Source organism: Pan troglodytes, chromosome 8, assembly GCF_028858775.2.
Source record: "Pan troglodytes isolate AG18354 chromosome 8, NHGRI_mPanTro3-v2.0_pri, whole genome shotgun sequence".
Classification (NCBI taxonomy): domain Eukaryota; kingdom Metazoa; phylum Chordata; class Mammalia; order Primates; family Hominidae; genus Pan; species Pan troglodytes.
In genome coordinates, this window is record NC_072406.2 from 114,506,107 (window position 1) to 114,526,669 (window position 20,563).

Below are 20,563 nucleotides of genomic sequence, written 5' to 3' on the forward strand. Positions count from 1 at the left end.
GAGAAGGAGGAGGCCCAGCCAGCAAGTCCAGAGCAGTTTTAATGGGGGTGGAGGCTGTACAAAGGGCAAGGCCCACTGAAGCGGGGGAAAGCCAGGCCGTGCTGCCCCCGGCCCAGGTATGGGGCCTTGGCATGGACGCCCTTCCTCCACCTCCAGCAAGAGAAAGAGTAAGCCCTTGGGGAGGACGGAGGGGAAACCAGCTCAGCCCCAAATCCTGGTCTCTGTCCAAGCCAGGCCCCAGGACAGAGGGGGACTGATGGTGTCAGGGTGGGGGTGGTCTCAGCAGAAAGCAGAAACGGCATCAGGCCTCTCCCACACAAAAAAAAAGCATCAAAAGTTCAGGGGCGCTAGCCCCTCCCGCCCCCGCCCACCCTGTACGAAAAAGTGCAAAACATTATCACAAAAAGGGGCTCTCGGAGGTGCCCCTAGCCTAGGCTCCTGAGGCCCAGGCCCCAGCCCTGCCCTGCCCCGGACACCGCGTCCGGCGCGGTCGGGCCCTAGGCCGGGAGGCCCTCGTGGGTGGCCCGAGGCCGGCCCGGGCTCAGGCAGGGCCATGTCATCCTTCAGGTGCCCAGCAGGCACTCCCCACCCTAAACCTCATCTCAGGGCTTCCGCCGCCCACTGCCTGCCCCTGGCCGAGGCTCTGAGCTGTGACGCTGAGCCCGGGGCTGGCTGGAGGGTTTGGGCTGCAGGGAGGGACTGGAGTGAGAAGGAGGGAGTCCATCCTCCGTGCTCCCGGCCTGGGCCAGTGCTGCCTCCACTGCATCCAGCTCCTCACTGCCTGCCTTCAGCTTGACCCGAAGCAGCGCTGCATAGGTGCTGTAGCGGGATTTCTGAGGTAGAGGGGCAGGGGCTGTGAGAGCCTCTTCTCTGCCTTCTGCCCACCCCACCATCTGGACCAGGGAGGGCCGCCAGCAGGGCAGAAGATGGCAGGTGCCCACCCAGGACTGTGAGATGGTCCCATGCGGGCTGGTGCCCCCTCTGGGCTCTCCTGGGACCATCATCTATAACCTAATGTGTCTTGAGCCTTTACTAGAGCTGGGGAAATGGCACGCTTGACACATGCCTCACCTCGAGACCCCAGTGGATGTCAAATGTTATCCTTGTTGCACAGAGGAGGAAACTGAGGCTTAGATTAAGCAACCTGCCCAAGGACCTCCGGCCGGTTCCACTGTTAGAGTTCATGCCCTTCACCCTAGTATGGGCCTGCGTGTGTGGACAGAGGGGCAGACAGGGAGGCTCACCTCAAACTCCAGGTAGGCCTCCTTCTGCCGCTGCTCTTCAGCCTCCTTGCCCCGGCCCTTCTTGCCCAGCTGGGCGGCCCGGTGCTCCCGCAGCTCACTTGCCATGGCCTTCAGCTTGGCCTCGTGGGTCCGCACCTGCTCCTCCTAGCGGCCAGGGGGAGGCATGGTCATGGTCACTCTGCCCTATACAGTGCCTCTGCAGATTTTTAAAAAGATGCCCCTTCCAGCCGGGCGCAGTGGCTCACGCCTGTAATTCCAGCACTTTGGGAGGCCGAGGCGGGCGGATCACGAGGTCAGGAGATCGAGACCATCCTGGCTAACACGGTGAAACCCCGCCTCTACTAAAAATATAAAAAATTAGCCAGGCGTGGTGGCAGGTGCCTGTAGTCCCAGCTACTCAGGAGGCTGGGGCAGGAGAATGGCGTGAACCCGGGAGGCGGAGCTTGCAGTGAGCTGAGATCGCGCCACGGCACTCCCACCTGGGCAACAGAGCGAGACTCCATCTCAAAAAAAAAAAAAAAAAAAAAGATGCCCCTTCCTTTGGACAAACAAAGCACTATGTTTGGGTTCCCAGCCGGCAAGCGGGACCCAGTGGGGGCTGGATTTCAGCCCCTGCTCACCCCTGTGGCCAGCATCCTGGTGCAGGGGACATCTCCACGATCACATGCAGCAGCCTTGAGTGCAGTGGGCCTGAGCCTAACACCCTCCATCCCACTGGCACTAGGTGGACAGAGCTTGGGCTACCTGGGAGAGGCGGGTGGCAGCGCTGGGCAGGAGAGGGCGGCTGAACTTCTTTTGGGAGCTAACAGCAGCTGGGAAGGGGGGCGCAGAGAACATAGCGGCTACTACATTGATGCGAGTGATCCAGGACTGCATCTGCTCCAGGCTCCTGGGGAGAAAGCACAGCCCTTTGGGACCTGGGCCCAGGGTTTCTGTCCCAGGATGCCAGTCCTGGCTCAAGTGTGGCCTGAGAAAGAATGAAGAAATCCAGGGACAGGGAGGGGAGCAGGATGGGAGGTGGGGGAAGGGGTCCGGGATGGGCAGGAGGAGGGCACTCACGGGGCCTGGAAGAGGAAGACCCGCCAGTCAGCTGTGCGCAGGTAGAAGACGTGGGGCCTCTTGCTGTAGTCACTGGCACGAGTGGCCAGGGCATGGTGGATGCTGATGGCATTCTTGAGCTCCGTCTCTGAAAGGGCCTTCCCAGGCTTGTACTCCTCCTGCAGGGGTGTCCATCTTGTCCTGGCTCCAAATGCAGCCTGGCCCAGCCCCTCCTATTCCCACCCATCACCCCACACCCACCAGCCAACTCAGTCCCAGCCCCAGCCCCCTGGCCTGACCCCGCACCTTCTGCAGGTAGAGGATCATGCCCTTGAGGATCCCGTGGAAGCTCTTCCAGCCCCGCTTGCCCCGAGGTGCTGCGGGGAGAGAAGACAGGTCAGGGGGCCCTGGAACAGGCCCACTCCCATCCATCCCCTAGACGCCCGCCCCCCGCAGCTCGGCCACATACTCTTCCTGCAGTCAGGGTCTGCGTGCACCTTTCGCACCAGGGCCCCGTGCTTGTAGACGGCAGCCCCAGGCTCGGGAGTCAGGTCCAGGAAAGGGCTGGAGCCACTGCCACTGCCCCCGCTGATCCGCTTGATGACCTTGGGGTTGGGGTCGGCCAACTCAGACAGAGAGCGTCTCAGCTCCTCCTCGTCTCTGCAGGTGTGATCACCTCAGAGGGGGCTGGCCATGGAGCCGCGACCCCCGCTTCAGTTCTGGCCTCTGCTCGCCCTGGAAAAGCTCCCCCAGTGTTTGTGGCTTGGGGGGCTCAACCTGAGGGTCCTGCCATGTCTCCCGTCTCAGATCAGGCCTCCACAATGTGTAGCTGTGCCTCCTCAGAGCAGGGCACCTCCCTCAGAGCTCCCCAGCCTAGAGCCACCACTGTCCCTTCCTCCCAGCAAGTAGGGCCAGCACTATCCTCTCCATTGCTGCACACCTGCAGCCCTCACACCCTTCTCCACCAGGACAGCCCCGGGCCTGCCTCCGCTGGCTCAACCACATCCAGCGCCAGGCTTTGCTCACGGTTTGTGGGCTAAGTGGTAGGAGATGGAAGAGGTAGTTTCCTAGTGCCGCCCCCACCCCAACCCCATACATCCTGGTCTACAGGCTCAGTCAGATACAAAATTTCGGATTCTATCTTGTCACTCCCTTGCTCAAGAACCTGTGGTAGTTCCCTGTTACTTCCCATGTGGAGCCTACACTGCATCTCCCCCAACAGTGTTTTTCTCCGTCCCAGCCAGGCCTGCCTCCCTTGGTCCCCCACCCCATACTCATTTCATCCACCACACCTTTGCCTCCCAAATTCCAGCTTCCCCTTTCCTCTTCCCAAATGTTGCCCCAACTTCATGGCCCCAGTCTCAACCCTCCAAAAACCTTCCCTGATCTCCCCCTGCACCCTAATCCTGAGCTGCACCTCCCCTGAGATCTCCAATGACTGGGAACTCCCAGCTAACTGGACAGTGAGGGAGTCTCAGTGGATAACGGCAAATTTGAATGATCTATGAACTGTGAAGATAAGGCCTCTACCCTCAGACTGGGGACCCCAAGGCCCAAACTGGATTTCTTCCCTCAGACTAGAAGACTAGGCTCTTCCAAGACTTACTTATGAGTCTCTGTGTTTCTTTTTTCTTTTTTTTTTTTTTTTTGAGACGGAGTCTCTCTGTCACCCAGGCTGGAGTGCAGTGGCGGGATCTCGGCTCACTGCAAGCTCCACCTCCCGGGTTCACAGCATTCTCCTGCCTCAGCCTCCTGAGTAGCTGAGACTACAGGTGCATGCCACCACACCCAGCTAATTTTTTGTGTTTTTAGTGGAGACGGTTTCACCGTTTTAGCCAGGATGGTCTTGATCTCCTGACCTCGTGATCCGCCTGCCTTGGCCTCCCAAAGTGCTGGGATTACAGGCGTGAGCCACCTCGCCTGGCCGAGTATCTATGTTTCTATTGGAGCCTTCCAAGAACAGACAGCATGGTTACTTGTTTTGTTCTGTGACATCTGGGCTCCCTAGGACCTGTGTGGGCCTCTTGTGCTGCTGGTCAAGGCCCTGCTTCCAGAGGCTTCTGCTTTCCCACTCAGGTTGCCAGGGGACCTCCCTTTGATGTTTCAGCACCTCTCCTCCCACCCCAACCCACTTGTCATAACAACCCAGCTAGAGACAAGATACAGAACCCCAAATCCAGGCAGACATCTCCAAAGAAGGAAGTGAGGCAGCCTCACTGCCTCTCATGGCCTCTCACTCCCCTCCCCTACCCCCACCCAGGGCCTACCCCAGCTCTCTCAGCCTCCCCAGGCAGCCCCTTCCCCATGCTCCATCCTAGCCCCACCATGCAGCCCCGGGACTCACATGGCCCACTGCAGCTTCTCATTCTTGATGGAGCTGTACAAGGCCTGGGGGGTGGGGGGAACAAATTAGGGGGTTGTGGGTCAGTACCGCAGTGTCAGAGCTTAGAGCCTTCCCCTCTAACTTGAGAGATGAGCCAGAACTAAGGGGAAAGGGCAGCAAGATATAATGACCAAAAATACAGGCTCCAGAATGGAGACCCAGACCCGGCTCCACCACCTGAGCTGCATGACTTCGGGCAAGTATCCATGGAGAGGAACAAACGTAGTAACATGTGGGCACAGGCAGTTAGCACAGGGCATCCCAGCACAAGGCTGACGCACAGTAAATGGTTGTTGCTATTATTATCTTTATTGTTGTTAAGGGGCTGTCCTGCTCAGATCCTGGGCTGGAGAAGCACAGCCCTGGAGGGAATGGGAAAAGCAGCCCAAGAAATTCCCCTTCCCCCAACCACGCGCTCTGGCCTGTTTCCACAGGATGAGCCCACACATAGCATATGGGGAAACTGCGACCCCAGGATAGGGGACTCGCCCTCTCAGCACTTTCCTTCGCTAATAGAGAATACACTATCATGGCTCCCAACACCAAGACAAGCTGAGGTCTCCCCCTAACCCTGACAGCCCCACCAAGCCAAATGCCAGGGTGGTCCAACGCCCTGCCCACGTGCACACTTTGTCACTGGAGAGTGAACACTCCTCTAAAAAGCAGTGATTTTAGCTTCCAATCCCTGCATAGCCCAAACTCTGTGCGATGTGAACCAGCCACTTCCCCTCTGTGCAGTTGGCCTGGGGACATTTGGGGGTCCTGGGGTGGTCAGAAGAGAGAATAGGCTCCAGGAGTGGCATGGGGTCCCCTCTTCTCCAGAGTGGTCTGGAACATGGGTCCACGCCAGCACCTCCAACTGTGGGGTACTTCCGTCAGCCTGTCCGTGAGTGGGTGTGTCCCCAGCATGTGCATGTTGGGCTAAGTGTGTGGCGTGTGATGCTGCCTGCATGTGAGCTGGGTGCAGTGGTGACGTAGGCACCTTCCCTGTGATGGGACACAGCCTCCCCTTCACTCCTCCCAACAAACCACAGTCTCTGACTCTCTCACTGCCCACAGCCATGCCCAGCCACAAGGCAAACCAGGCATCCCAACTGGGCACACACTGTTCACACCCTATCTGGGGATGGGTGTACCCCACAGCCTCCAACCCCCACTCCACCGCCCCCAGCACAACCAAGGCAAATCAACACATAGACCTTCCAGCACACACCCAGACGAAACCCAGCATGGCTCAGACCCTTAACCCTCACTCCCCAACTCTCTGGCCAGAAAGCGGAAGTGGCCACCAAGATCCAACCTGCAATCCTTGCCTCCAGCCTTCTAGTTCATCCCCTGCCCTGTCTCAGGACCCCCTTCGGCCCACCATCACACCTCATTCGAGGGCCCTGAACCCCATCGGTGGGCCGCAAGTCATATTCAATCTAGAAAAGCCTCTTCGGTTTTTGAGGCCCACCTTGGCCCCAGGGTCTGTGCCCTCCCTGCCCCCCCAGCCCGTGCCCGCCTCTGGCTGCCCATGACCTCTGTCCCTACCAGGCTCCGCCCTCGGTTGGCACCGCCCTCGGTGCCTCCCACAAGCCGCCCCCTCGGTCGCCCCCCAGCCTGGCGTGGGCCGCGGCCCCAACGCCCTCACCGCCTTTTTCTTCTTGCGGCTCTGCAGGCGGCTGACCACCAGGTCGGTGTAGAGCACGGGCTTGAGGCTGCGCGAGCGCTGCGGCCAGCCGTAGCACAGGGTCTCCGCGCCGCGGTGGGTGCGCCCGTAGCGCACGGAGCACAGCGAGCGCGAGCGCAGCCGCCCGGCGCTGCTGTGGATGCTGTTGACGCCGATCATGCTGGCCCGGCCGGCGCGCCGCGGCCCCCGGCCATGCCCCCGTCCGCCCTCGGCCCCCGGGCCGCCCGGACGGCCCGCGGACCGCTCCCCCGACAGCCAGCGCGAGCGGCGCGGCCCGGCCCGAGCCGGCCCGGCTCTCACGGACGCACGGAGTGCGCGGCGGCGGCGGCGGCGCTGTCTGCTCTGCGGCTTGGCTAGAGCGGGATGGGGGCGCCGACGGGAAAGGGAGGGCGAGGGCTGGGGGCGGGGACCGCATGAAATGGAGGCGCCCGATCGCGAAGGGGGCCCTCCCCGCGCGGCCACGGGGAGGAGCCTGGGGAGGCCAGCGTGGGTGGCAGCTCCAGGGAGGCTGAGAGCGCCGCTAGGCCTGGGGCTGTGACGCTGGGCGGACCCGGCAGGGTCTGGAACTCCCTTCTGGCTGGTCTGGGTTGGGGTGGTGGGAGGGGAGAGGTCGGACCGCTTCCCTGCAGCCCTTTTCCACTGAGCCAAGAGGGGCCTCGAGGGAGGACGGAGGCAGGGAAGGAACAGCCCTGGCCTCATCCAGCTCACCCGCGGTTACCCCACCCATATATAGATCTGAAGTCACGTAACACACCTCGATTCTGACATACACCCCAACAAACCAGACGCACCAGTTCACGGTCACCCCAACTCGCAGACACTACCCATTCAGATGGACACTTCAAAACTTAGAATCTTTAGCTCACAAAGATACACCCCCTACTCAGAGGCATATGGCATACCTCAGACACGGCCAATTCGAAGATGTACACCCCACCACACATAAACATCCAGCCTACACCCCAACTCAAACACACACTCTGAATCGTAAGCCCTAAAGCACAAACACACCAAGCCATACAAACCCTTGATTCACGACGCCCGGGCACACAGATGCAACTCAACTCAAGCACACACCCCAGCTCACCATGGACGTTCCCTCTCAGATATACCCCAAACTCAGAAGCCCAGCACCCCAAGCTCACAGAAACGCCCTAGGACAATCCTGTGCTGTTACATGTATGTAGTGGAGCAGAGACACCTTTGTCCTAGCCTGGGGGTTTCTTCAAGTGAGTCCAGGCCTCTCTAGATAAACTACCACCAGATCGGGGAGAGGAGTGAACCCACTGGACGAGCCACTCCCTTCTCCTACCGGCACCAGCCCCTACGTATCTGAGCCCTCGGTTGCGGGCCATGGAGCTGGCGCCTGGGAACGGGACCTGCTCACAGGGAGCCAGAAAGCAGTTTCTAGCTCCAGCTTTGCGCTAACTCGCTGCCAGACCTTGGAAAAGCTTAGTCCCTCTCAGGCCCCTCTCCCTCCGGGTTCCTGCAGCGCAGCAGCACCGGGAAGGTCTTTTTGGCTGGCCACCCGGCGGGGGAGCAGTGTGGAGTGTACCCCCATCCAATCCCTGTCCCGTGCAGGGACCCCCGCAACTCCCGCCTTCCACCCCAGCGCACACTGGAGGAGGGGAACTGAAGGCAAACGCAGGGGCCGGGGCCGCCTGCTCGCGTTTTCCAGAGCCGGGTCCCCTCCCCCGCCGTGCGCAGTCGCGACCGCACGCATGTGCGCATGTTCCGGGAGAGCCTGCGCTTGGGGCCTGGGGAGGGGGCGGTCCCCAGGCTGAGTCACGAGAGCCCGGGCTTCCGTGGCAGGAGCCGGGGGTCGGCAAGCCCCAGCCCTGCCCTCCCTCCGACTCTGGACTCCGTCGCCGACTGGGTCCTCCATCCTTCCCCTCCAGCGACTTCTACCCTGCCCCGCCCCCCACCTTGAGCAGCTCCCTAGGGAAGTCGCCGCCATCATTGAGGCCCTCCAGGTTCCCGATGAAGTCCCCGCAGGTCATGCGCTTCCCGATGTTCTAAGGAAGGGAACGGAGGCCTGTGAGTTTGGAGGGCCCTTGGCCTCCCAGGTCCTGCATGTCTGGCCAGGGGTTTGTTTTCCGGCTCCTGCCCGCCCGCCTCCACTCACATGGCCGTGGAGATCCGTGTTGAGCAGCATGAGCGCACAGGTCAGCGTGTGGGCGCCGTCTAGGGGAGAGCTGACTTTCAGCCTTGGCTGCCTCCCAGGGACCCTTCCCACAGCCATCTTCCCCAACCTCCCATTTCATCCCCACCCCCTTTGGCCGGCAACTTCCTACCTCCTGAACCCCGCTAGTGAACCCTCCCCACAAAGAGCTCCTCTTCCAGCAGATCCGTCAGCAAGGACCTATCCCTCTTCTCAGGACCCGTCCCTGGCTCCCTCAAGTACTGAGGACTAGTTGCCCCAACGTACTAGTTGCCCCAACGTTCCCTTGCCTCTAAGCCTGGACCACGAGAAAGTGAACCGCAGCACAGTCCTGTAGACCAGTGCAGCCAAACAGAATCCCCTCTCCAGCCAAGCACTGGCCTGCACAGGCATGCAAACTCCTGCCTCTTCACAACACACTCAACCCTAGCAATATGCCTGCCCACATGTATAGTTCCACATACATGCAGCCATGACAGCGCTGTCTGCACACATTCAAGTTCACATGCCTACACGCATGTACATCCATTCCCTGCTGTACACACACTCATGCTCCTGTACACACACACAGGGCCCAGCCCATTTTGCCACTGTGGCCAGCTAAGGACACCCCTGCTCTCGGAACTCCTCACCCTCTGAGGACAGGGCTTCAGGATTGCACTGGAAGTATCGCTGGGAGAAGTGGGCCAGCACGCGCTCTCGTTCCTGGGTCTCACCCATTAAGGCCAGCTCCTTCAGAAACACCCTGGGGAAGGGGCAAGAGAGGGTTGCCTAGCAACCAGGAGTTTCCAGCCTCTGTCTCTGGGGTGACAGGTGGCTTTGAGAGTACAGCAGCTGGGGTGGGAAGGGGAGGAGAGAAAGGGGATGAGGGTATGCACCCTGACCCTTCACCCATCACCCCTACCCAAGGTCCCTTTACCAGGCAGCTCTGGCCCTTGGCCATGCCCAGCCATCTTGGGAAGGGTGATGTCAGGACGGCTTGTGGGGGACAGAGGGGCTCAAAGGAGGCATCCTGGGGCCCTAACACGAACCCCGGAGAGTGGGGGCTGTCCTCCAAGGGGTCAACACCCACCTGAGAGCTTGGTCCAGAGTCATGCCCGTGAAGACAAAGAACTTGAGGTACTCCCCAGCCACCAGTTTGCTGAAGTCATTGCTGTGGGCAGGGCAGAGAGACAGGTAGGGTCTCAAGGGGAAGTGCAGGGGGTCAGGTGGGGATTACCCAATGACCAGGGGACATTAGATGGAGAGCTGCCTTCAGGATGCATTCCCTCTGCCCCCATCCTCAGTCCCAGCCTAGTGGCTTTACTTCTTGCCCAGGTGCCGGGCCACATCGGCCTTCCTGAAGCCATCTAGTCGGTACAGCCTCTTGGCCAGGCGCTGCGCAGCCTCCAGGTCCGCTTTCTGCCCATTGGACAAGGTGTCTGTGCTTCCCAGGGCCAGCCGCTCTGTGCTGTCCAGCTCTGAGTCTGAGTCGGACACCAGCTGGCTCAGGGGTGGTTCGCTGCCGGGGTAGAACACCAGCTCAGGCTGGGGCAGGGTCCTTAGGAGCCATCCAGACCCTCCTTCTGCCTCCAGGCCCAGAAGATGGAGAAGGGGAGGGAGTGGAGGGACATGGGGAAAGCATTTTTCTTTTTTCCAGGGAAGGAGATTAGATTCTCTCCATCAGCCTACTCCATCATTACCACCTCTCTGTGGAAGTCCTGCCTCAAATCTAACCCACATCCGTCTTGCTGCTGTGGGAGTTCTGGCTGCTTCCTCAAGCTCCCAGGGGCCTACATTTGCTATTAGACATAGATTATCTGTTCCCACCCTGGCCCTACACAGAACATAGTCCTTTGTCTCTTAGACTATGGACAAAGCTGGAATAGATGGGCTACCACGGAGGAACTGTGGAGGGCCAGGGAAAGATTTGAGGGCAGCAGGGATACTGGTCCGAAGGCTTTCCCCCTCCTGCTTTTTAGGGAGAGGAGCCTCTCCTTGGTGCTCCCCCTCTGCCCACACAGAAGCAGGCTCTGGAGTTAGGGGGTTAAGGGTCGGGGTGCATACCCTCATTCCCTTTCTTTCCTCCCCTTCCCACCCCAGCTGCTCTATTCGCAAAGCCACCTGTCACCCCAGAGACAGAGGCCGGAAACTCCTGGTTGCTAGGCAACCCGGTCTCCCTGGCCACCCCCTCCTGTTGCCATGGCTTCCATGACTGAGAGGGTAGCTGGCAGAGGGGAGAGCAGAAAGGTTAGACTGTGAAAGGACTTCCTGGAGCTGGACGAGAGATGCCTGATTAGGCAGGGGTGACATGGGAGGGAGGCAGTGGGAGAGGCTGGTGGCTGCATCTTTGGTGAAGCCTTCAGGCTGGGTGAGGGTAAGGTCACAAGAATTCTGAGCAGGCTAAAGACTCTGCCAAGGGAAGATAGGGCCCTCCAGGAGAGCAAGAAGGGTATTCTCCTGGGATCCTTCAATGCTGAATCATGCTTTCTCAAGCCACTGGACTTGAGACCAAGAGGGATGCTGTGAGGGACTCTCCCTCACAGCTAATGGCAGTAGTCCTCCAAATAGGAAAACAGGATCTGCATCCCTTAACCACCCCTACTCAGGGGTCAGGAATATAAACCAATCCTCACACTCAGGATCTGTCCCTTACAGCAGCTGTTTCTGGAGCCCTGGGGGCCTCAAGTCTGAGGGACAAAAGGAATTACTTACCTGCCAAGGGGTGCTGCCCCCAGCCCAAGGCTGTCCTCTGAGTGGCAGGGACTAGGGGGCTCCCTCCCTGGGGCCAGCTTGGCTCTGGCCTCTGCCTCCTCCTCCTCCCCTCTCTGTGTCCAAGGACCATCAGCAGCAGAGCTGGTACCAGAATCCGGTTCAAGAGGGGCAAGTGGGGCAGGAGCTGGTGGGTCGGGCCGGGGTGCAGGGGGTTGGGGAGGCAGCTCAAAGGTGAAGAAGGGGCTCTGGGTTGGGCCAGGTGAGGCCAAGGCCTCCAGCGAGGCGAGGCTGGTATAGGAGGTGCCTTTGGCCCGGTGTGACTCCAGGATGGCTTCGAACACACAACTGAAAGAGTCAGGCCCATCAGCCGAGGGGCTGGTCCCAGGTAGAAAGGGCACAGGCGACTTGAGAGGCATCCGGCTCCCTGGCCTGCAGGGGCAGGGAGAATCTCTGATTAGGGGCCCAGATCACAGGGCTGGGGCAGGATTTCACTGAACTCTCACACTGACTCTGCTAAGGGGATTATCATCCCCTTTTCACTGGCTCCAGCCCACTAACAAAAAAGAGCCTCTAGGGTAGGGCGCCAAGCTATTCAGTGCCCCCTGGGGCACACCAGCCCTACCAGTCCCCAGCACCCCATCCCCTCCCTCCCTGCTAATCTCCCTTTCTCCTCCTTTTCCCTGATCCGCTTCCCTCCTGCCATCCCATTTCTATTTCTAGCAACATCTTAGGAGAAGATGAGGCTCCAAGCGACACTGGGGTGTGAGACGGAAAGGAATGTCCCCACACTCCCCACTCTCCCACCAGGATCCAGGATCCGGACTCATGCTCCTGTGTTCCTGGGCTTGACTGTGGCCTCTGGCCTCTCACCCTGCCCCCTGTTCTGCTAGAACCCCTGGCCTCTTTGCTCCCCACATCCCCAGTGTTCTGCCAAGCCTCAGGCCTCTGTCTAGAATCTCCTGCTATACACACTGCCCCGCCAGCCCCATACCCATCTCTATCCCAGGCCCTTCGAGCCCGGCTCTGCCTGTGGGCCAGTGCGAAGGAGCAAGCCGCTTCCCTCTCCCACTTCCCCCTCCCACTTCCCTACTCACCGGGCCCCTTCAGAGGCCTCAAACACCTCGTCGTCCACATCTTCTTCCCCACCTGCCTCATCGTCGTCCTCATCCTCATTGCCACTGCCGAGGCTGGGATGAGGGCCAGGGCGTGGGCCGGGCCGTGGGGCAGGTGGGTGGGCAGTGCCTGGTGGGCCCTCAGAGCTGGGCTGACTTTCGATGGCCGAGTCGGCCTCCTCCCGCTCAGCCAGCACCTCATCGATGTCAGTCTCGCGGTAGCACCTCAGGGGCACCGTGTCCAGGTCTGTCTCGGAGTACTTGGCTGCTCGCCCCACAGCCACCCCAGAGCCCTGCCTTGAGCCCACCCCAGGTGGAGATGGGGGGGCCTGCTCTGGGGGCTTAGCACCTGTAGTGTGCATAGGCATCCAGGTCAGGAGGTTATCCACGTCAGCTCCCTGTCCTAATTCTGCTCTAGGATCTCTGCCCACTGCCTCATATTGACAGGAAGTTCTTTCACTGTCTAGCCACCATTCCTCCTGCTACATACTTAGCTTGTTCCTGGTGCCAGTGGAGCTCATTTTAAATCAAGTTCTTGTCAAATGGCTTTGAGGAGCTGGGGGAAGACCAGCCTTTTTCTTTCTTTTTTATTTATTTATTTATTTTTTTTGAGACAGGGTCTCACTGTGTCACTGAGGCTGAAGTGCAGTGGTGCAATCATAACTCACTGCAGCCTTGACTGCCTGGACTCAAGGGATCCTCCCACCCAACCTCCCCAGTAGCTGGGACTATAGGTGCACACCACTACATCCAGCTAATTAAATTTTTGGTAGAGACTTGCTATGTTGTCCAGGCTGGTCTTGGACTCCTGGCTTTGAGCAGTCCTCCTGCCTTGGCCTCCCAAAACACTGGGGCCACTGAGCCCTGCTGAGCCTCTTTTCTACTCCATGGAATGCCCCTCAATATCCTTCTGTCCCCTCCCTCCATTACTCAGCTTCCTCCAGGTGCCCCGCCCAGTCCTATCCTCCAGCCTCCCATCATAGCGCAGATGGAAAGATTGAGGCCTGGGGAGACATTGGCTGACTCAAGAGCCAATTCCAAGGATTGGGGGAAGTTTGAAGGAGGGCTCCCTACTGAGCCTCAGCTGCTGTGGGGAAGGCCCTGCCCTGTTCTCCCTGCCTCAGTCCCAGGCCTTACCTGAGCTGGGGGGGTCCAAGGAGCCATAGAAGAATTCCCATTTGGCTCTAGCAATTCTCTGGGCATGAGAGGAAACTTCCCGGGGGGAGGACCAGGTATCCCCCTGAGCCAACGAGGGAGACACAGGCACCCAGAGATAAAGCCAGACATACAAGGACACAAGAATATGGGACAGAAACAGAAATTAAAACATGCATCGACAGAGATGGAGGTTCAGAGACACAGAGACAAACACAGAGGGCAAGAGAGAGGCAGATTTAGAATAGATTAAAGGATTCAGAGTGAATAGCAGACAAGCCCATGTCTGACAGGAGGCTGAGCCTTGCCCCTTCACTGGGGGCCCAGGGAGCCCAGGGGAAGTTGCATACCTGGTTCAGGAATCCAGTGTCAGCAGGTCCTCCGAAGAGTGTGGCCAGGCGCTCAGGGGGGCCCCCCAGCCCATTGGGGAGAGAGGAGTAAAGGCCATCTGCTCCAACCTGGGGTGGGGCTGGCGGCCCATGTACAAGGTTCCGGCTGCCAGGTAGGGCCGAGCCTCCTCTGGCGGGGAGTGGGTCTGATGTGGATGCTTCCAGCCGTAACTTCCGGTTGGAGCCAGGCCCAAGGGCTGGGGTGGGCCTGGGAGGAGAAACCCCACCCAGATCCCAGCTCCGACTCAAGCCCCCTGGAGCAGGTAGCCCATTCAGTGGCCTCACACTGGCCTTCTCCACAAAGCGGAAGATGACCACAGAGCTCTGGGCCCCGGGTGGGGGCTGCCCAGTGGGTGAAGAGGGTGCCCAGGGTGAGGGAGCAACACGGGGTGAGGGGGGGCCACGCAGAGGTGTACAGGGTGCTGTCACACGTCCCAGTTCCCGGCCTCGAGGACCTGGACCTGCCACTCGCCGTAGCAAGGAGCCTGTGCTGCCATACATGCTGGCTGGGGGGCTCTGGGGCACCGGGCCTTCGGGGAGCCAGCGGCGTGGGCATCGTGGTGGGGAGATGGCACAGTCGCCTTCCGAGCAGAAGCGCATGGCACCCTGGGCCATGCTGGGGCCGGGGGTCAGGCTGGGGGGGCAGGGATGGCGAGGCCAGGCGGGGAGTAAGGGGGCTGCATGCTCTTCAGACAGGCCTGTAAGAGAGGAAGGGGAGCATGGGGTGAACTGCCAAGGAGTTAGATGGATAGGACAGCAGAGATAGGGAAGGGAAAGTTGGCTAGGGCCTCTGAGTATCAGGGACCTAGCTCACCCTGGTAATATGGGATCATTGATCCCACGCCTGGGGACTACTTCCATAGAGGCCTGACGAGAAAAGACTTATACACCCAGTGGGCCCCTGGCTCCTTTCCTTCTGCCTGAGGCCCTGAGCATCACCCTGGGAGGAGAGAGGAAGCAACTTCAGAAGTTGAGTGAGCCCGGAGTTCTTATGGCACTTTGGAGCTACTTCTAGAATAGGGGAAGTTGGTACCCCACCCTCTGGAAAAGGGGTGTCAGCCAGCTGTCACCATCATACAGCCCTGTGACCCCTATAGTCTCTCTTATGGAGGCCCCTCACTCAGGGAAGGGAAACTCAGGCCTCCTGGAAGGAGAGGGAAGAGGAACAGGTGTTTATATAGGGATGCTGAAGGGCTGAGAGGCACAGCATGGAAGTGGGGAGAAAAGCCTGAGCAGAGGCTCCTACCCCCAATATATACATACTGAGTGGGAAAGGGACATTCTTCTTTTTTTTTTTTTTGAGACGGAGTTTCGCCCCTGCTGCCCAGGCTGGAGTGGAATGGCGCTATCTCAGCTCACTGCAACCTCCGCCTCCCAAGTTCAAGTGATTCTCCTGCCTCAGACTCCTGAATAGCTTGGATTACAGGCGCTCAGCACTACGCCTGGCTAATTTTTGTATTTTTAGTAGAGACGGAGTTTCACCATGTTGTCCAGGCTAGTTTCGAACTCCTGACCTCAGGGGATCCACCCACTTTGGCCTCCCAAAGTGCTGGGATTACAGGCGTGAGCCACCGCACCCGGCCAGGGACATTCTTTTCTTCATACAGGTACAGACAGGCACCTACACACACACACACACACACACACACACACGCGCACACACACATACATAAGGACAAATATGTCAGTACACAGTTAAACACATTCATAGGCAACACCCTCTGGCACACACACACACACACACACACTGCTCAAAGACACACCCTCATGCACTCACAGTCATAACAAGTATGTGTGTAATGAAAAGGCACATGCTTGTTTTACACACACACCATCATCAAACAGGAACACACAAAGAGGTACCCAAATATATACACAGGCTGTCATTCTCCAGTGCACACAGAGGTCCAGGTGTATCAGACACTCACAGAGACCTACTGCTCACAGTCACATACACATACAGATGTACACATACAGATGTACACACTCAAGCAGGGACACATACCGTCCCCTCCCCCCCACCTACTGGGGTCTCTTGAGGGGAATCTGCACCATATTCCTCTCCTCTCCCTCTCTCCCCAGGGGTAAGACAGATCCCGCCCAGGAGAGACCATAACCAGGTAAAGGGGCCTCTGGTGGCAATGCAGGGGAGGGGCACATGTCAGGAGTAGCAACCCTGCCAGGCAGGTTCCGGAAGCTCAACGGGGTCCCAGCGCATACCCGGTGCAGCCCCAACTCAATGCCACCTCAGTACTCACCGCTGCTCGCCCAGAGCTGAGACCGAGGAGAGACAGAGGAGAGGCTGGGCCCAGCTGAGCTGTGAAGGCAGCGCGGCTCCCGTTTGCTCCAGGCCCGCCCGCCTCTCAGTCCCTCCCCCTACCCCCTACGCGCCGCTCAGGCAACGCTAATCCCCCCCACCCCCCGCCCTCTCCCAGGGCCCAGAGCCCCGGAGGCTGCCAGCCCCCCTTGTCGCTAGGTCCCCGCTGGGCTCTCCCGCCAACCTAAGACCCGCCCCAGACAAGGAGGAGGGCGCATGGAACCCCTGGTTCTATTCCCCAGACCCTCACGTGCCCCACCCCACTTGTGTCCACGTCTCTCTCGCCCACCGCCCCTTGAGCCACACGTAAGGCCCGGCTGCACACGCGTGTCCCGCTCCAGACCCCACGCGTGTCCCTAGGAGGCTGCCACATGACCTGTTACATGCCACACGCGCTCCCGCCCCCACGAGCACGCGGCCGCGCCAAGCACACGGTATGGGTGTAGACTGGACCCGCCCCCTAAATCCAGGAGACCATCAACTATGTAAAGGAGATCTAGGGAACACCGTCTTGAACCCGCCAGGGGTTTTGAGTCTCGGACCCAGGAGATCCAACCCTGACCACCCTCCCAGGATGCAGCAGGGGGATGTTAAATCAGACTTCAGGAAGAACTTCCTTGCTGCCTGAGTTAGGTGTCGTCACGCCTGCCCAGGGGTAAGAGGTTAGACGGGATGAACTAGGGACCGGAAGACGTGGGGGACCGGCAACCCTTGTGCCCTTGGCCAGGGTAGAAGGGGGCCCTGCTATTTTAAGAAAGAGCCGCTGGAGTTACTATGGCAACTACTCTCTTTGGGAGGGCCAGGGCGGGCAGATGGTGACCTCGGAAGGAAGAAGGGGTCTGTTCGGGCAGTCAGGGGGCGCGAGGACGTGCGAGGCGGGGGCGCGCGGGGCTCACCGCGGGGAGGGGCGGCGCGGACTCCGCGTGGTGCTGAAGGGGACAGCGCCAGATTTGTCGCACTGCGCAGGCGCAGAGACGCGAACAAAGAGGGGAGGGGGACGAGGCGCGCGGCCGGAGGTGGTGCGCGCTCACGTGGCTCTATCTTTGCAGGGGTCTGTCCTCCCAGCTACCCCCTCCCTAAGCAGGCTGAGGAAGAAGAGATAGCAAGCCCTCACCTAACTTGACCCCTTTCTTGTCTTTCCCCGCTGCTAGCTTCTCCCTTCTCGCTGCCTTGCGGGGTGGGGAAACGTGGAAGGAATTCTGGGAAAACCAGATGTCTGGGTTCTCTATTCCCGTCTGGCTTGATTCTGGACAAGGGGCTTCCTCTCCAGGGCCTCGGTTTCCCCATCTTTAAAATGGAGTGATAGCATAGACCTGCCCACCTTTCAGAGGTGCCCGAAGCCTTGACGAGATAACAGATGAGAAGTGGTTTTCGTTGTGATGAGCCAGCTGAAGCGGTTGCACCGAAGGAGCGCCAGACCGTCAGCGGTGCAGTGGCTCTCGCGTCCTTCACATCCCCCCACACCCATCCCGTGGATGATGGGGGAAGGCGCTACTCCTGGGGTTCCCCGAAGCGGATCCTGGGACTGGGACCTGGGGACGCGGTGAGAGGCAGCCCTGAAGCTGAGTCCAGAGGTCTGGGGCGTCATTGTCCCAGGGCGGACCCAGCCCCAGACCCTACAACTAAACCCAAGGCCAGCCGAGAAGCACTACCCCTGGCGGGCTGAGCTGAGCTCTCATTCTTCTTAGGACTCTGGACCTTTGGAGGAAATGAAAGGGACCCAGTTGGAAATATAGTCTTTCTTCGCGCCCCCTACATCTCTCTCCCCCTGCGGAAACGCGGCCCAAACTGTTACGAAGTGGTAGAGGCTGGATAGCTCTTCATAATTAATCAGGAATGGGAGGTTTGAGCAGGTTTACTTGATGAGGGAAACATTATAGCCTCGCCAATTCATTCATTATTTCAACAATTACTTATTGAACACCTGCTACGTGGCAGACAGTAAGAGCCTGGATAGTTTCTCCCCGTTTTTCAAAGTCGCTAAACGCGACCAGAGGGCAGAGGAGAGGCCGGTAACCTAGGAGTCCTGGCTCCGCCCCCTCCGCGTTGGGCCTTGCCTGCTCCTCCCACCACCACTTCGCTCAGAGGCGGCTACTGGCTCAAGAGGACGACAGAAGCCAGTCTCTGATGCCCACCGCATTCTCCAGCTTCAGGCCTCAAGCCCTGTAGCCGAGAAGGCAAGGCCTAATGTTACACCACCGGTCTGTTCCGCCTCCGTTTCGGGGTCCACCCGAAAAGCTTTCAGATCGGATCCTCGGTGAGACGGCACTCGATTAAATAGGTCTGTCTCTACAGGCCAAGGAGGCGGGTTTGGTGCGGCCACTCCAAGGCCAAAGCGAGAAAATCTTACTGCGCACGCGCAATAGACAGCCGATGGAGCCACCGATGGAGCCGTCCGGAGGGGAGCAAGAGCCCGGAGCCGTCAGGTACCGAGCACCGGAGGGGCCGAGAGGGAAGAGGAACCTGAGGGAGGGGAGCCGAGCCGGGGCTGGGTCTGGGGGCCGCTCTTGGGAGCTGGGGCGCAGGAACATAACGGAGGCGGACTCGCAGGTAATAGTGGCCCCGGGACGCCAGTGCCAACGCCCCTTTACTCGCAGGTTCCTGGACCTGCCCTGGGAAGACGTGCTGCTCCCACACGTCCTGAACCGGGTCCCGCTGCGCCAGCTGCTCCGGCTGCAGCGCGTTAGCCGGGCCTTCCGGTCGCTGGTGCAGCTTCACTTGGCCGGGCTGCGTCGCTTCGATGCCGCGCAGGTGAGCCGGGGGCTGAAGCCCCGCCCCTGCCTAGGTACCGCCCCGCCTCTAGCCCAGCCCCCAGCCTCGCAGTATGCCCTTCTGGACCCCCTTGGGCCGCCGGGGCTGCCCGGGAAGGGATCCACGCACCAAAGGGCAAATACTGGGTAGCGACTCAGAGGGAAAGTGGGGTCTCTCCTGGGAGAGCAGGAGGCTGCCAGAAAAGAACTCAGGTCAGGGGTGCATAGGCGGCTGAGGAGTGCGGGACGGGCTGAGAGTTGGGGTGCCTCCCCGCCCGCAGGTGGGTCCGCAGATCCCGCGGGCCGCATTGGCCCGGCTGCTGCGGGATGCCGAGGGGCTGCAGGAGCTGGCACTGGCGCCGTGTCACGAATGGCTGTCAGACGAGGACCTGGTGCCGGTGCTGGCGCGGAATCCGCAGCTGCGGAGTGTGGCGTTGGGCGGCTGCGGGCAACTGAGTCGCCGGGCGCTTGGGGCGCTGGCCGAGGGCTGCCCACGCCTGCAGCGCCTGTCGCTCGCGCACTGTGACTGGGTGGACGGGCTGGCGCTGCGCGGCCTCGCTGATCGCTGCCCGGCCCTGGAGGAGCTGGATCTCACCGCCTGCCGCCAGCTCAAGGACGAGGCCATCGTGTACCTGGCGCAGAGGCGCGGCGCTGGTCTCCGCAGCCTCTCTCTGGCCGTCAACGCCAACGTGGGGGACGCCGCGGTTCAAGAGTTGGCTCGGAACTGCCCAGAACTCCAGCACCTTGACCTCACCGGCTGCCTCCGCGTCGGAAGCGACGGTGTCAGGTGCCTGGGCCTGATAGGGCGGGAGGAGGGCACTTAGCCTCTGCTGGTATGGGGCGGGCTGTAGGTGTTAAAAGGCCGGACTGAGGGTTCTGAATCTTCCTGCAAACCACAGCACCCCCATTCTGAACAGAAAGGGCCTCTAGGATTGCCTAGGCCAGAGAGCCCATAGTTTAAAAACTTTTTTCAACCAATGTTTACACATTGGGAGATTTCACATGGAAAGTCGACTTCTGGCTTTTCTTCAACAAGGGGGAGATCTTGCAATCCTAGGCGGAGCTGAGGGCCAGGTTCCCCCCTTAAATGAGACAGGAAGTCTCCAGCTCACTGGAAGCCAATCCAGGCGCCTCCCTTGTGTAGGGACGGAAAAAGTATGCCCCTGCCCCGAGCTGGAGGGAGACCGGGATTTTGCCGGAGCCAGTCCGAGGCTGAGTGAGCCCGGGCCTCCACCTTACCCCACCAAAGGTATGGTGGCCTCATGTCCCTAGCCTCACCCTGCTCCTCCCTCAGGACATTGGCCGAGTACTGCCCCGTGCTGCGCTCGCTGCGGGTGCGGCACTGCCACCATGTGGCGGAGTCCAGCCTGAGCCGCTTGCGGAAGCGCGGCGTGGACATCGACGTGGAGCCGCCGCTGCACCAGGCCCTGGTGCTGCTGCAGGATATGGCGGGCTTCGCACCTTTTGTCAACCTGCAGGTCTGACCCGCCTGCCAATCGGAGCACAGCTGGACTGTGTGGCTGGGGCCTGACACTGAGCTGTAGGGAAACTGAACTGTGGGGACCTCTGGTGAGAGGCCAGTGCCCTGCCCCACCCTGGAGCTTCAAATAAAGAGCTTTTTACCCCCTCTTGCCTGGTGCTGCCCTGT

At 60.1% G+C, this 20,563-nt stretch overlaps 2 protein-coding genes across 13 annotated transcripts; one reads left to right on the top strand and one right to left on the bottom strand.

Moving 5' to 3' along the window:
* Nucleotides 1–21: 21 nt before the first annotated feature.
* PSD (pleckstrin and Sec7 domain containing) lies at nt 22–17,697 on the bottom strand. 7 transcript variants are annotated; one of them, XM_016919220.3, is made up of 18 exons: nt 17,487–17,570; nt 16,107–16,165; nt 13,810–14,546; nt 13,442–13,544; nt 12,287–12,653; nt 11,193–11,621; nt 9,805–9,999; nt 9,571–9,651; nt 9,131–9,243; nt 8,463–8,521; nt 8,263–8,352; nt 4,627–4,670; nt 2,752–2,942; nt 2,589–2,659; nt 2,304–2,461; nt 1,989–2,133; nt 1,245–1,388; nt 22–833 (listed from the first exon to the last, which is right to left on the bottom strand). In XM_016919220.3, exons 3-18 carry the CDS (start codon nt 14,461–14,463, stop codon nt 603–605), a joined length of 3,075 nt encoding a protein of 1,024 aa, XP_016774709.1. In that variant the 5' UTR covers nt 14,464–14,546; nt 16,107–16,165; nt 17,487–17,570; the 3' UTR covers nt 22–602. The 7 variants fall into 7 exon arrangements, 6 of the variants coding, with proteins under 6 accessions (XP_016774709.1, XP_016774705.1, XP_016774706.1 ...); XM_016919216.3 differs by lacking the exon at nt 17,487–17,570 and adding an exon at nt 17,280–17,452; XM_016919217.3 differs by lacking the exon at nt 17,487–17,570 and adding an exon at nt 17,062–17,129.
* On the top strand, nt 15,936–20,544 carry FBXL15 (F-box and leucine rich repeat protein 15). Of its 6 annotated transcripts, none has more exons than XM_054660458.2 (5): nt 15,936–15,968; nt 18,461–18,591; nt 18,763–18,916; nt 19,197–19,702; nt 20,210–20,544. In XM_054660458.2, exons 2-5 carry the CDS (start codon nt 18,539–18,541, stop codon nt 20,397–20,399), a joined length of 903 nt encoding a protein of 300 aa, XP_054516433.1. In that variant the 5' UTR covers nt 15,936–15,968; nt 18,461–18,538; the 3' UTR covers nt 20,400–20,544. The 6 variants fall into 6 exon arrangements, with proteins under 6 accessions (XP_054516433.1, XP_001171202.1, XP_009457406.1 ...); XM_001171202.7 differs by lacking the exon at nt 15,936–15,968 and adding an exon at nt 16,625–16,820; XM_009459131.5 differs by lacking the exon at nt 15,936–15,968 and adding an exon at nt 17,087–17,708.
* Nucleotides 20,545–20,563: the final 19 nt, after the last annotated feature.

Excerpts from the sequence above, each read along its gene's own strand:
- PSD (XM_016919216.3), bottom strand. The coding sequence starts at position 17,452 with ATGGGGAAACCGAGGCCCTGGAGAGGAAGCCCCTTGTCCAGAATCAAG. Across the intron at positions 1,389-1,988 it reads CTGCCACCCGCCTCTCCCAG|GAGGAGCAGGTGCGGACCCA; the intron begins GTAGCCCAAGCT and ends CCTGGCCGCTAG. Across the intron at positions 834-1,244 it reads AGGCCTACCTGGAGTTTGAG|AAATCCCGCTACAGCACCTA; the intron begins GTGAGCCTCCCT and ends CCTCTACCTCAG.
- FBXL15 (XM_009459131.5), top strand. The coding sequence starts at position 17,523 with ATGAGAAGTGGTTTTCGTTGTGATGAGCCAGCTGAAGCGGTTGCACCG. Across the intron at positions 18,592-18,762 it reads CAAGAGCCCGGAGCCGTCAG|GTTCCTGGACCTGCCCTGGG; the intron begins GTACCGAGCACC and ends CTTTACTCGCAG. Across the intron at positions 18,917-19,196 it reads GTCGCTTCGATGCCGCGCAG|GTGGGTCCGCAGATCCCGCG; the intron begins GTGAGCCGGGGG and ends CCCCGCCCGCAG.